This window comes from Panthera leo, chromosome B3 (assembly GCF_018350215.1).
Source record: "Panthera leo isolate Ple1 chromosome B3, P.leo_Ple1_pat1.1, whole genome shotgun sequence".
Lineage (NCBI taxonomy): Eukaryota > Metazoa > Chordata > Mammalia > Carnivora > Felidae > Panthera > Panthera leo.
Genome location: NC_056684.1, coordinates 145,255,632 through 145,269,593, shown reverse-complemented (window position 1 = coordinate 145,269,593; position 13,962 = coordinate 145,255,632). Strand labels below are relative to the sequence as shown.

General features: G+C 58.5%; 1 protein-coding gene and 1 long non-coding RNA gene across 2 annotated transcripts; one reads left to right on the top strand and one right to left on the bottom strand.

Moving 5' to 3' along the window:
- Positions 1-7,102: 7,102 nt before the first annotated feature.
- Positions 7,103-10,508, bottom strand: LOC122221463 (translation initiation factor IF-2-like). The gene is made up of 2 exons (XM_042940718.1): positions 9,930-10,508; positions 7,103-9,095 (listed from the first exon to the last, which is right to left on the bottom strand). Exons 1-2 carry the CDS (start codon positions 10,401-10,403, stop codon positions 8,454-8,456), a joined length of 1,116 nt encoding a protein of 371 aa, XP_042796652.1. The 5' UTR covers positions 10,404-10,508; the 3' UTR covers positions 7,103-8,453.
- Positions 10,509-10,516: 8 nt separating this feature from the next.
- Positions 10,517-12,072, top strand: LOC122221464. Its single transcript, XR_006203237.1, has 2 exons — positions 10,517-10,664; positions 11,642-12,072. It is a non-coding gene; the product is annotated as an uncharacterized LOC122221464 (long non-coding RNA).
- Positions 12,073-13,962: the final 1,890 nt, after the last annotated feature.

Here is a 13,962-nt window from a genome sequence, read left to right as displayed (position 1 = left end):
ATAAAATTACCTATTTGAGTTATTTTTCGTGGTCTCTCTAGGGCTTACGGTGTATATTTTTTTTAACTTATCAGAATCTAGTTCAGACTTATGCTGACTTAGTTCCAGCAAAATACAGAAACTTTGCTCTTGTTCTGCTCGGGTCACTCCCTCTTTCTGTGCTATTATTATATATCTTGCACCCACATATGTTACAAACTGAACAATACGTCGTTAAAATTATTAGTTTATTTTACCGTGTCTTCTAAAGAGGCTGAGACGAGAATGGAGAGCAAGTATATATTTGTGGAGCTTCTTAGTTTAACCTTATTTCCCTTTTTTTTTATTGTCTTCATTTCTTCCTGCAGACTCGAATTCACATCTCACATCACCTCTGACAATGTGGCTTTGCCCCACCACTCTCATTCTGTTATTATCAACCGTATCACACAGCCATCCATGATACAGGCCCCCAAGTACAACATATTGTTTCATGAATTTGCTTTTAAAGTAAGTCAGGAAAGAAGAAGAAATATGCAATTATAGTCTTTCATAATTACCTACATAATTACCTCTACTGACATTTTTATTTGTATGGATTTGAATTACTATCTTGTGCCACTTTCTTTCAGGCTGAAGAGCTTTTTTTAGTATTTCTTGTGAGGCAGATTTGCTAGCAACTAATTATCTCGGTTTTTATTTAGGAAAACCTCTATTTCACCCTCATATTTTAAAAATAGCATTGCTGGATATAAGACTTTTGGTTGGCAGACTTTTCCTTTCAACATGAACTACTTCATCCCATTGCTGTCTGGTCGCCAATGTTTCTAAGCCAGCTGTTAATTTCATCGGGGTTCTTTTGTACGTGAGGAGTTGATGATTTTCTCCTGCAGTTTTTAAGATTTTGCCTTTGTCTTCCCTTTTTGGTTTTCATGTGCTTTGGCACCCTCTGTGCATCTCCTACTTGGAATATTGAGTTCCTTGGATGAGGAGTTTGTATTTTTCATCAGATTTGGGAAACTTTCAGCCATTATTTTTTCTAGTATTTTCCCTAGTCCTATCTGGTGCTCCCATACAACATGTGCTTAGTGGTATTCCACATTTCAATGAGGCTCTGCTGGTGTCTCTTCATTTTATTCCTCTCTATTCTTCACGTGGCATACTCTCTACTGATCTCGCATTAAGTTTGCGGATTCTTTCTTCTGCCAGCTGCACTATGCTGTTAACCTCTCTGGTGAATTTTTCACTTTACTTATTGTACTTTTCCACTCCAGAATTTCCAGTGATGTCCCAGTCACCATAAGCACACCTGACGGCTAGAGCTTGGTTTCTAAGACCATTCTCCAGCAAAAGGAACCAGAGATTCTTGGCGGGACAGCTGATTCCAGGGCCGGGTCAGGGATCACACAAGAGGAGCCTGGAACATCTTGTGGTGCCAGAAAGTAAAGAAGGAGTTAAACCCCCCGCAAGGATGGAATTATGTCAAAGGGACACAGGAGCCAACTTGAAAGGGCTCCTGACGGCCAAAGCTGGAACAATTTGAGCGTTAAAATAAACTAGTAGGGCTGCCTGGGTGGCTCAGTCGGTTGAGTGTCTGACTCTTAATTTTGGCTCCGGTCGTGATCCCAGGGTTATGGGATTGAGTCCTGTGTTGGGCTCTGAGCTGAGTGGGGAGCCTGCTTAAGATTCTCTCTCTCCCTTCTGCCCCTACCCTGCTTGCTCTCTCTCTAAAATAAAAGTAGAAAAACAAAACAAAGAAAAAGAAAGTAGTCGAAGATTATAGCCCAAGGCATAAAAACACCTGAGTCTGTGCTGGTCTAAGTAAGTGGGGGGAAGGGGCAAACGTCCCAGGTGGAAGAACTCCAGGGAACTACGTAAGCACTCCACCCTCCCCGCCCCTCCAGTGGGCTGCTCGTGGGGACTTTCCTCCAAGAGGTAAAGGAGGACAAGCGGGCAAAAGAGTCAAAATTCCGAGGGGAGCCTCGGAGGGGCCTGACAGCATGGCGTCAGCTGGATCGTCGCGGTCAGGACCACAGCGGGAAGTCAAGGGGGTCACGTGTGCCCTTCTTATCACGGAATGAAAGTGGCTCTTGGCCCAGATCCCTTCGTCGATCGATCGTTAGGAAAACATCAAGCACGTTCAGATTTCAGCCGAGAGCTGTTCTATAAACGTATCTCTGATTTTCCCCACGTTTGGGCTCCAAGTCCTTTATCTGCCACGATTTCCGCCTCCTAGTTTTTGCTCTTTGCTCATGTTTTTTGTGCTTCAGCTTCCAGGCCGTTGCTTTGGGTCTAAGCAGTGCCCATAACGTCCTTCAGTCTCTGTACAGAAATTATTCACTCTTTTGGACTCCAGCAGCAAACAGGTCACTGCACGCGGATCTCCTCATGCTCGTCATTGTCTCCGTCTTAGTCGACTCGTCCTCTGTCGCCCGGCAGCCCCGAATGTTCCCGTGGTTCTGGCTGGCCTTCTCTGTCTCGGGGTCGCCCCTCCCCTGCCCGCGCTTGGGCCATTTCCTTTCTTGGCCCTGGGAGCTCAGATGCGACGGCTGGATTGCCCACAAACAGCAGCTCTGCCAGAGAGGGGACCCCGTGGGCAGCGGTGTCGAGACGGGCACGGCACCTCTTGTCGTCCAGTCTCTTCCTGTTGTCCTGTGCCACCGGGAGCCAGCATCCACAGGGGATGGCGGGTAGACAGACGTGAGCGAGACGGAGTGGAGGGGACAACGCCCTGCTTCCAGAATCCCCCTCCCACCGTTAACCTGGGGAGTCGCACCGCACTCTCTCACACCCCCGAAGTCTCTGTCCTTGAGATCAAAAGATCGCGGGGGCCGAGGCCAAGGCCACCCGTTGCGGGCTTTCACAAGGAAGAGGCACCTGTGATTCCATCAAGGACAACATGTTCTAGGCAGCAGTCAGTTAATGTTTTGCGAATCACAAATTCTGTAACAAAGTGCCATGAAGGGATAGCTTTTCTGTCGCGCAGCAGTGACCTGTCAGGGACCACTGGAGCAGAGTAATGAGACGCGCAGGGACGCTTGGAGCCACCTCCTGCGACACGGTCCGAACGCCTCTACGGCAGGGCCTCAGTGTCCCGGAGGGGCAGGCACAGGCTCGGGGAATGACCATCAATCACAATATTGCCCTGTTTTTTCACAGAATTGATTCATTTGCTGTCTCCTTCCTTTCTTCCTTTATCAACTCCCCCTTAGCCTGTGACCGGTACGTGGGTCAGACGTCCTCCTGTGGCCTTGGCCGCAAACCTCATGCCGCCACGCCCGAGTCTCTTTAATGAACCTCGGACCCGTGAGTGCATCTGACCACCTCTCCCCTGGCACAGCCGGGCACCGCAAAGTAACGTGGGAATTCGACTCACCTCCTCGGCCCTGGACCACACCTCTTCCTCGTGGGAGGTGGGTGAGTGGCACTGAGCAGAGAAAAGGGACAGAATGTGGGAGGCTCCAGAGGCCCGGTCACAACCCCGCCCCGCCCCAGATGCTGTGCTTCCCTCGCCCATCTTGTACTGTTGTCTGGGAAACCTGAGCCCATTTAGGGAGGGGGAGGGGGAGGGGGATGCAGCGTCCTAGAGAAAGCAGAAACAGCTGCTCCCAGGGGGAGAGCCCTGAGCTGCTGGGCTGAGGCAGGAGCGCAGGTGGACAAGCCAGAAGGACCCCTGGGTGCCTGGACTCTGAGCTCATCTGCAACAGGGCTGCTTACTCGGGAGAACAGATTTCCACCAACCTTTTGCTCTGAACAGAAATAAATCCTCTTCTTCCCTGGAACAGTGAGTAGCATGATCTCCATATGGGAGGGTCTTGGGCAATAATTACTCCTCCTAGAGTCTGTTTGGTGAGCCATCTGGGCAGGGGACAAGGCAGGGCAACCGGAGTCACAGGGTTTTGGGGGTGCCGGCCAGCGGGCAGGAGGGGTGGGTGTGCAAGGCCATCCTGACCGGTCACCCACCGGGAGTGAGGCAGGAGGGAATCACTACGACCGAGTAGGTGTTGTTCCAGGAAATCACCTCGTTGGCAGATCTTAGGGGAGAAGTTATGTCCCCTCAGAGGATGAGACTGAATTTGACTCTATCTCCCTTCATAGTGGACGCAGAGATGTAAGGGTTACCTTAGCTGTTAAAGGGCAACTCCTACAAGCCACAGCGGACCTCTGGCTTCCCCGGAAACCCCAGGTGCGATCTCTGCGGAGTCGGGCCAAGGGCATGACTGCTCTCACGGCAATGGCCATCTGGCCAAAAGAGACGGGTAAGAACTGGAAAGGAGACACAGACTCGTTTATGGAGACAACATAACCTTCCACATGGAGCAATTGCCCAATATAAAAACCCACAGCACCGCTACCCGATGGCCGACGCTAATTGGAAAATGCAATAGAAAAAACCCATACCTCTCACGGTAGCGATAGAACTCTAAGTACTTAGCAGTAAATAAAGCTGTGCGGCATCTCAAACGGGAAAATATTAAAATTTTATTGGAGGATACAGATGAAGGTTTAACTATTGCAGACATAGACCATGAGCAGGAAGACTCGGTTTTAAGTGTTCATTTTCCCTGTAAAAACACCTATAAACTAAATACAGTTTCATTTAAAATCCTAACAGTGTCCTTTGGGGCACCTGATCGAGCGGATGGCTGCTTCCCATGGATATTGAAGGACCAAGAGTAGTCCAGACAGGGCTGAAGCCAGAGCAGAAAGGAGACAGACTCCTTCCGTCCAAAAGCGAGCGTCCGTGTGGAGCTATGATAGATTTGAGAGTCTTACGTGCGACAGGTAGGACTTTGCAGCATTTAGGAGAAATGGCTTTATGGCATCGAGAGTACAGAACAAGAGTACAGTCTCTTCTTAAGCGAGACATGAGATTGTAAACCATAAAACTGAAGTCTGATACGTTTGGCTATCTCATAATTAGTAGCTTCTGTACAACAGAAGACACCATAAACAAAGGGAAAAGTTCAACAACAAGCCACAGATCAAGAGGAAGTATTTTCTATAAACATAACATATAAATGATCACTGTCCAGCATATATAAAGAGCTTATGGTAGTCAACAAGACAATGCAAAGAAAGGACCAACCAAAAAACAGGCCATGAAAAAGGCACCCTTTCCCTAGGAATCAGGAAAATGCAAGTCTAAGCAACGATTTTATAATCCTCGCGTTAACAGAGACTAAGGAGGGAGCGGTAGCAGTGCTGACCCAGAGCAGGTAAGCTCTCAGGCAACCCGAGGGGGGGGATTCTGGCCCCACCGTTCGAAAAGCAACCTGTCTGCTGGTGAAGCTGGACCCGGCGGGCCCCTCCACCCCGGGATCCCCTCCCTCCCGGACTCTGGAAACACTGTCGCGTTTTGCAGGAGAAGTGGGAGCCGTGGCGGGGACCAGGTGGGGACAGGCTCTCTGTGAGGCCCGCTCACACAGCAGTTAAAACAGGGCCGGCAAGCGCGCACAGACCTGGGCCAGCAGGGGGGCGGCGGCGCGGGCCCGCGGAGGGCGATGGGTTTGTGTGAAACTGTGAAGTCCCTGCCGAAACGATACGGAGGAGAGAGGGAAGGAGGGGATGTGACGGAGGCTGACACCTGCTAGTCTGGGCGCGGGCACGCAGCATCCTGCGTGATTTGTTCTGAACGTGCCGGCTACCCCATAAAGAACGTTCAGGGGACAAAGAACACAGATCCCGAAGGGAAAAAAAGCTAAGGAGAAAGGGGAGAAGACAAAAGGCCTTGTGGCAGCTCGGACGTGAGCCACCCGCCGGGCGGAGGTGACAGAGAAAGGGACCATCACAGGGACGCGTGTGGACCTGGCGGCCGGCTACAGCCTCAAGGACGCTCATTCAGTCAGCAAATAATAATTGAACCCTTGCGAAAGCCAGGCCCCGGGGACTGGGAGGGGTCCCTCCCGCCCCTGGCCGGGGGGCGGCCAACAAACAGACGGCAAGTCCGGGGCTGGGCTGCCGAGGGGCCATGGCAGGCTGGTGTGTGCGGCGTCCCAGGGCACCTAGGAGTGGCTGCGCCCCATCTGGGCCCGGGGTCCAGCACGGCCCGCGTTCAGGGGCTGGCGGAGAGGCACGAGCATGAACACTGGGGGCAGCAGCCGAGGCGTGCGGGGGAAGGGGCGCCCCGTGGCCTGGGGATGGCGAGGCGGCCAGGGTGTGGGGTCGGAGGCTGGGTCCTCCCAGCTGAGACGGGGCCCGGGGATCTCGGTGCCTGCGGGCAGAGAGCCGATCTCGGCCTCACGGGGTTGGCAGGGCGACCCTGTGGTTCGCAGGCAGGAGGGTGGGGTGGAGGGGCGGAGGAGGAAGAGGGCAGAAAGCTCAGCCTGTTTCGGGAAGGAGGCTGCAAGGCGGAGGGAGGAAGGGGTCTGTGGGGCCTCAGCACCTCCCCTCCAGGAGGAAGGGAGGGAGGGAAGGTGGGGAGGAGGGGGGACGATGAACAGAGCAGAAAACTCTCCCCGCAGGGGTGTGTCCGAGCGGGGTCAGGGAAGCAGAGGTGCCCCAGGCCCGCAGGCGTGTAGACTGGGAGCCAGTCCGGAGTCTCCCTGGAGGGCAGGAAGGCGTCTGCCCGTGGCATCCGTTCTGGAAGGTCTAGGAGCCAGTACACTTCCAGGCTTGGCAGCTGCTGGCAGAATTCAACTCAGTTCCAGGCATTTTTGGCCTTGCTGGCAGCCAGGTGAAGACGGCTCTCAGCTTCCAGAAGCTTCCCACAGCCCTCGGCCCATGGCTGCCTTGCTCTGTCCTCACAGCCAACAAGGGCCGGTGGAGTCCTGACACGCAGGCTCTCCTGCCCCTTCCTGTGCCGAATCTGACACCAGCCGGGAAAGGCTGTCCACTCTAAGGGCTCGTGTGGTTCGACTGTGCCGACCAGACAGTGCCAGATGATCCCCCAAGAGGCCCAGCTCAGTCCCTCCTGCAGGGTCCCCGTCACCTTGCGGGCTGGCCTATTCACACGCTCCGTGGACGGGGTGTTTGCACCTTCCTGTGGGTGCGAGTGCGCGTCAGGACAGAGAGGCAAGCGGGCAGCGTGATCCCGGACCGAGCGGTAGTGCCCGTCCCCCAGGGTCAGAACACGCGCAGGCAGCGACCCCTCGGCTGTGGTGGGCGGGTGGTGACTCAGCGGCCGCGGGCGACGAACGCACATCTGAGCAGATGTCGTGAACAAGCTCCTTGAGGATAAGGTCCCGAACCCGCGGACGGGGTGGGAAGGCCTCCCGGCAGGCACCGCTGCTCCTTCCACGCCGAAAGCCAGAGGCCGTGGGGCCGGGTCCTGGACGCCCGAGGGGCGAGCTTGGCTGCAGTGCACCGGGCGGGCCGGGGGAGCAGTCAGGCTTTGGGGTGGACAATGCGTTAGTTTCCCCACTTGTCACGGCAGGAAGTTAAAGGCACAGCCGCTCCGTGGGGACAGGATGTGCGGTGACGCTGCACGTTTTCACTGCCCTGGTAAAGACGGGGTCACCGTCTGCTGTTTGCGCACCTGCTGGGGTCGCTGGCTGCCCGTGGATCCGGGCGGCCCGAGAGCTCAGGGCTGCGGCGGGTGCTGGTTCCGGGCCGGTGTCACAGAGCTGGGCCCAGTCCCCCGGATCCGCCCCCAGAGGCCTGTCACTCCCTGGCCAGGCGGCTCCCGGTCCCCTCCTGCCTGCAGCGACTTCTTCCCTGGGGTCCCAGCAGGCGCCTAAGATCACCGGGACTGGTTTTCCACATCGGGCCCAACAAAGCCTGTGGTGCTGTCGACGGTCTGGGGACTGCCGTGACCCGTCTCAGGACACAGGACACTGGTGCCTCCTCCCGACACTGGGTGTGGCTTCCAGACCTCCCCTCGGGCCAGGCTCCCCATCCCTGCGTGCTGGCTGGCCGGCCGGATGCCGGGGCTGGAGGGAACTTGCTGGAGGCAGACGGCTCTTACCGTGCACGTGCTCACCCCCCTGAAGTCCCACTGTGCTGGTTACACTGCGTCTCAGGGGCCCGGAGCGTGTGCAGTGTGGCCTCCAAAGTCCAGGCTGCTGCTCTTCCAGAAACATCCCGCATGCGCCGTATCAGGGCTTGTTAAAGAAAACCTGCCAGCACACGGTGTCTGTAATTTTCAGCCCCCATTGATGGTGTTGACCCCAGGGTCCCCGAGGGCAAGGGGCAGGAAGGACTGTGTCCCCCTGGCCTGCCTGCCTGTCCTCACCACCGGCCCAGACTCCAGTTTCAATCCACTTCCAACTCGATCCAATTCAGTTCGGTTCCGACGTGACTTCCGTCCCTTTCCAATCTGCTTTCAGCTCAGTGTAACTCAATTTCTGTTTAATCCACTTCCTGTGGTCGGGCGCCGGGCCGGGAGCCAGGAACGGGGACACGGGGAGGGTCTCGCCCAGAGGGCGGCCCAGGGGTGGCAGGGAGAGGGTGGAGGCCACGTGACCCTGTGCCCACCGGAGGGGCACCGACCCTGAGGCACCGCAGAGCACAGGTGCCTGTGGGCAAAGGCGTGTCTAAGCCGCCAGGGACACGACTGGGCACGTGCAACCACATCCTTCGCTGTCATCCTCCGCAGAGACCCCGACGTGTTTTCGTGCATTGCGAGCTTCTAGGAAGGGGCAGAGGTAGAGGTTTCTAGAAGCAGTGCACCAGCTCCAGACGAGCACTATCGCAGAGAGCAGATCCCTGACTGCGCTGAGGACCGCCGGGGTCTCTTCCCACGCAGGCCGCCGGTGGAGGTGGAGGGAGGGAGGAGGCCGGGCTCTGATGGTGCGGCTCTGGGGCCTTCGCTGAGCTGGACCCCCACGTGAGCGCCTTGCTTGGCGGCCGATCTGCTTCCCGCTCTCAGGACAAACCAAGACGGAACTCCCGAGCCCGACGGCGCGCCAGGGACGGAGCGCTCGTACGGACAGAAATCGGCGTCTGGGGCCGGGCGTCCCGGAGCGCCGGGCGCCGGCCGGAGGCGCCGTCCCGCCAACCTGCATGTCTCCAGGACGCGGCGGCCAGTCCTTCCCGGGGCGGCTCGAAGCACGACGGGCGGAGAAACAATTCCTCACCTTCCCTCGCCCGGCAGATGACTGATTTCCAGACGGCTCTGCAGAACGGCCCCAAAGTTGAAGCCCAGACTCTGAGCGGGAGGAAGTTGCACGGGAAGTCTGAGGACACAGACCCAATTCATCATTATTTACGAACCAACACGGAGGGGTTTATTACTCTGATTACTCACTAATCATTCCCCATAAATGCGGGAACCGGCAAAACCCCACAGAATCAATAAAGTGGTAAGTTCCCCGTCTAAATCACGGCACCTAGTATTCTTGAGTAAACCTTTCGGTAATTTACAAAGGCTGTTGAATTTTATAGTAAGTGTTTTTCAAACCAAGCTGGATTCTAAACAATAATGACTTTTTAATGTGGCTCTGTGATTACATTGTCATAGTGACATACGGGGGTCTTTGACTGCATCCGAAATGAGCCTGGTGTGAATTACTCGCAGGCACAGACCAGCGCGGCCCCAGGTAAAGCAATCTTCATAAATTACCCTCCAATCCGGGCGGCCTGGCAGGCGAGGCCTGATGCCAATGTTGGCAACTTAAATTTCAACAGACAATTTGTAAACACGGTCCTCCCTTTGTTCCGGAGCAGTGGCCTTGGCCCTGCGGGTCTGAATGCCGGAGGCCCCTCCTGGGTCAGCCCGCCAGGCGCTGGCTGTGACCTTGCGTTCACCGCTCTGGGGCCCGCGGCGCCCATGGCTGCTTGTGTGGAACAGCGGGAAAGGCAGCCAACGCCGTGTCGAGCGCTCGAGGCCCACGTGGCTAGTGGCCTCCCTCCGGGGCATCTCGGACGACCACCCACCGTGGGGAGGGCTCTGCTGCTCAGCGCTGCTGGACGGCACGGAGGGAGGCTGGAGCCCTCTGCGGTTTAGTGACTCCAGCCCCTGCCGGGAAGGGCTCAGAGGCCCCGCTGCCCCCAACTGGAGGCCCGCCCACCGTGTTTCCGAGCTGCCCAGTCACCGGCTCGGGTGCTGCGGTGGGCCAGGGCCTGTGCTTGATACGGAGCGGGACCCAGACACGGACGGGGCACAGTGAGAACAGGCTTCTCTCCAAGAGCGTGGGACGTGGGCAGGGGCCGAGGCAGGCCACGTGATGGCCACACTTTGGGGATGCAGGTGCTCCTGAATCCAAAGGCCCCGGGCAGGGTGGCGGGGCCTGAGAGACCAGGGCGAGGGGCCGGGGCGCCGCACGAAGGGGCTGTAGCTGAGTCCCTCCCTGGCCCCTGAGCCTCTCAGCCCTCCGGCCGGGGAGGCCCCCACACCACCCACACAGCCCGGGCTCTGGCTCAGTGCCGGGGTGGGACTCCCGTGGTGCTGCCCTCTCCCTGGGAAGCTCGGGTCGGGGTCTGCTACCACCCGGGCCGTCCTCTCCGTCTTCCTGGAACCCCCTCCGGGACGGACGCCGGCTCATCTGTGGATGCAGAGCCCAGCTGTGTCCGGGGAGATTTTGCCAAACACTTGCGCGGCTTCTAGAGCCATCGGAGATGACCGTTCCGGAAGCTTCTGAAGCAGCAGATTCTTCAAGAGAACAGAAGGACACCCTCCCCCAACCGTCGTGCCCCCCTGTCGTGACAGGGAGCGCCCCCATCACACGTGTGTCCCCGGGCTCCTAGGCACTGCACCAGATCAGAGGGGCGAAGGGGCAGAGGCTCCTGACAGCAGTGAGATATTTGTACGTTAAAAGGCCCAGGTTTTAAAAAGTTGGTCGTACCCACTGGGTTATGTCTTATAATTTTATGTAAAGCACAGTTTCACAGCTAGCCGTGCTGATTCTGAAACTGCACCTAGCAGGATGTCCCGGGACTCGGCGGCTCTGGCCTCCCGGGGTCCTTGAGGCCCTGCTCCTTCGGGGGGCTCCATGGCCGTCTGCCTCCCAGAGTGGAGGCCTGCACCCTGAATCAGTGGCTGTTCCCAAGAGAAGCGGGACGTGGCTGTGGTGCTCTGGATGGGGACCCTGAGGGGTGAGCTGGAGGGGCCGGTCTGAGGGCCCAGGTGGGACCCAGGGTACCGGCCGTGGGCACCGGGACCTCCTCTGCAGCCTCAAATGCCCGGGAAGACGGCCGGGTCTAGCTGTGATCCCGTTGGCTGGGGACCCGAGGTCCCCAGGACAGCTGCCCGTCAGTGAGCCTTCCTGGGGTTGGCTCCCGCACCTGCCACAAGACGATGGGGGGTCTGCCAGCAGCAGACACAGCCCCCGAGAGGGCATTATCATCACCCCCGATTTATGGGCAGGCCGGCGGGCCGAGTGACGGAGGGACCGCCACCCGGGCCCGGCGCTGTGAGGGGCAGGGGCTGGCTAGGAGCTCACCGCTTCTTGGGCCAAAGCTTACTGTCCTCCCATACAGCTGGGGGGTGGGGGCGGAGCACCCAGGGGCCGGGAACACCCGAGAAGCTTGCGGTGGTCCCGCACCACCCACGGGCCGGCTCTGCTGCGAGCACGAGGCAGCCCCGCCTTTAGCCCCACAGGCCCCACACCGTGTCCCCGCCTGGGCCAGCACCGGCCCCTGGGGGCACCCGGTGAGCCAGGCCCTCGGCTTCGCAGACTTGCTGGGAAAATCCAACGGGTTAACGGGTCGCGGACGGCTGGGCCCAGGGTCAGGACGGCTAGTAAGTTCATCCTCAGTATTTCACAGAAGCTCTCGTTTGCAGTCACGGGCCGCTTTCCAGAGGAAAAAGACGCTTCAGAGAAGCAGCAGAACCCTGTTAACGTCTCTGCTTTAAGAAAAATAAGGAAGAAGTCAGGAGCCGCATCGCCTTCCGTCAAGACACCTGCGGGACCCGATTTAATTTCTGCTGCCGTGGACGACGGAGCCGGGAATTCTCACGGGAGGACTTTCGAAGGAGGAGGTGCTAAGTACATCACGTCCAAAATTAACACGGTCTTCCAATCTACGCACCAATTCAAAACCCGATTTAACAACCTGCTCTTACCGAAGTCAATTGGCGAGCATTCCATTATAAACACAGATGAAATCCCCCCCCCATCTACCAGATAAATAATTTTCTCCCCACACCTAAGCGGCACGCATTAAGTTAACGGGTAACGATCTAAATTATGTATTAAACTCAATTACTTTTTATTACCGCTTTCCAATTAGGGTGCCCTGATTGACTCGCCCGCACGGTGCCTTCTCGTGGGATGGACCCTGTCTCCCAGCCCCGGTTCCGGCCGTGCTCGCGCCGCTCAGCCCCGGCTAATTGAGCGTCTGCCCTCCATCCAGCCGGTGGCCGAGGCGCGGCCCCTGATGCTGAATTACCAGCTAAATTACCCATCTGCCGGAGTCCCTCTCGGCAAACTCTTCTAACACGGGACTCTCTCCCGGCCTCCCGCACGGAGCGCCCCCCCCACCCCCAGGGGACGATGCACCCCCAGGGTGGGCTCCGGGGACCGATGGGCCCTTCCACGGTCGGGCACCGTGAGGCTACCGTGACAAACACCCCGACTTCCCAGAGATAACGGACGGCCGCGTCCGTCGTGGGCTGGCCGCCGGGTCCTCCGGCAACCAGCCTCCCTCGTCACGACCTCCCCTCGTTAGCGAAAACAGTCCTTTGAAGAACCCAGACTCCTCTGACAATGGTCACCTGTGTTCTTATCCTCGACTCTACTGTCTGGGTCCTGGGGCAGGGAGCCCGAGCTCAGGTGCGGGCAGGTTCAGAAACAGGCGCAGGCCTCCCGGATTGTAGGCCGAGTCCTCTGCTGCGTTCTCCCGGGGGGAAGGTGTGGGGAGCTCTTGGGGGGCTCTCATAAGGGCCCGAAGCCCTCACAAGGGGCAGCGCAACTGGGGTGAGCCACCTCGGAGCGGACCCTCCCTTCGCCGGTCCCCCCCACCAAGGGCAAAGTGGCAGGCTGGAGGGGGGCCCAGACCCCCTCTCCCCCAGGGAGGGGAGGGAGGCTTCCCGGATGGAGACGGAGGGCTGGGAACCACAACACTACTGGCCTCCGGGGCCTCGACCGTCCACCCGGCCTCTCCGAGCAGCCCTGAGGGGGCCCGTGTGGCTGGATGGGGGCTGCCCGCGGGCACGCCGTGGGGTGGGGTGGGGGTGACCGGGCCTCGCCTCACCAGTCAGGGAGCAGAGAAGAGCCCCCGGGCAGGCCCCTCAGAGAACCCTCTGGAAAGCTAGCAGCCAACAAGTGGGCATCCGTGTGCCATCCATCTGCTACCCCAGCGTGAGCCCCCGCCAGCCCAGCCCCTGAGGGCGGGCGGACGAGAGACAGGCTGCAGACGCGGAGCCAGGGAAGAGGTGTCAACCACCAGGTCTGACCCTCGACCCCGCAGGGACGCCGTGCCCACATTCCAAGTGGCCGAATGTCCTGGCCCCGGGTGAGGGTGGCGTCCAGAGAGCGTGGGGTGCCAGCCGGCTCTGTGGTCACCTGGGGGGCTATCGAAGAAACGCCTGCTGTCTGCGCTCATGGCCCAGCAGCATCCTGGAGCCGGCAGCGAGCGGGACGGCGGCCCCGGCTGGCCCGCACCTAAGACCCCCCAGAACCCCACAGGGTCGGAGGGCCCTCTCGCCTTCCAGCACAGGGAAAATCCAGTGAGACTCAGAGGGCCCTCTGGGGCAGAGCCGGGATGGGACCTCTTGTGTATGACAGGCTCACACCCGACCCTCGACGTCTGCAGCCGCTGTCAGGGGCCCGGGAGAGGTCCGTGCAGTCCTGGGTGGGTCACACTGGGACCAGAGGGACGTCCAGGGTCACGTCCAGAGGTGTAGCTGGGCACTAGAGGACCGTGAAATCCAAACCTGGCAGAGATGGGAGGGTGTGTGAGTGAGCACGGCTGTGTGTGCTCACGTCTGCGTGTACGTGTGAGCGTGTGCGTGCTGGGAGCCTCCCCAGCAGGGTCCTCAGGCTCGTCGCAACCCCCAGTCTGGGACACCTGCTCGCCTGGCACAGGTCGGTGGGAAGGATCACGGATTGTAGCACCAGCCGGAGGCCTCTGGGCCCCGTCTCCCCCTTCACCCCTGAGTGG

What these genes read in the sequence shown, in the direction of transcription:
- LOC122221463 (XM_042940718.1), bottom strand. Translation starts at nt 10,403, where the DNA reads ATGAGCCGGCGTCCGTCCCGGAGGGGGTTCCAGGAAGACGGAGAGGAC. An exon ending in CTGGGCAGCTCGGAAACACG is followed by an intron (nt 9,096 to 9,929) that starts GTGGGCGGGCCT and finishes CTGTGTCCTCAG; the next exon opens with ACTTCCCGTGCAACTTCCTC.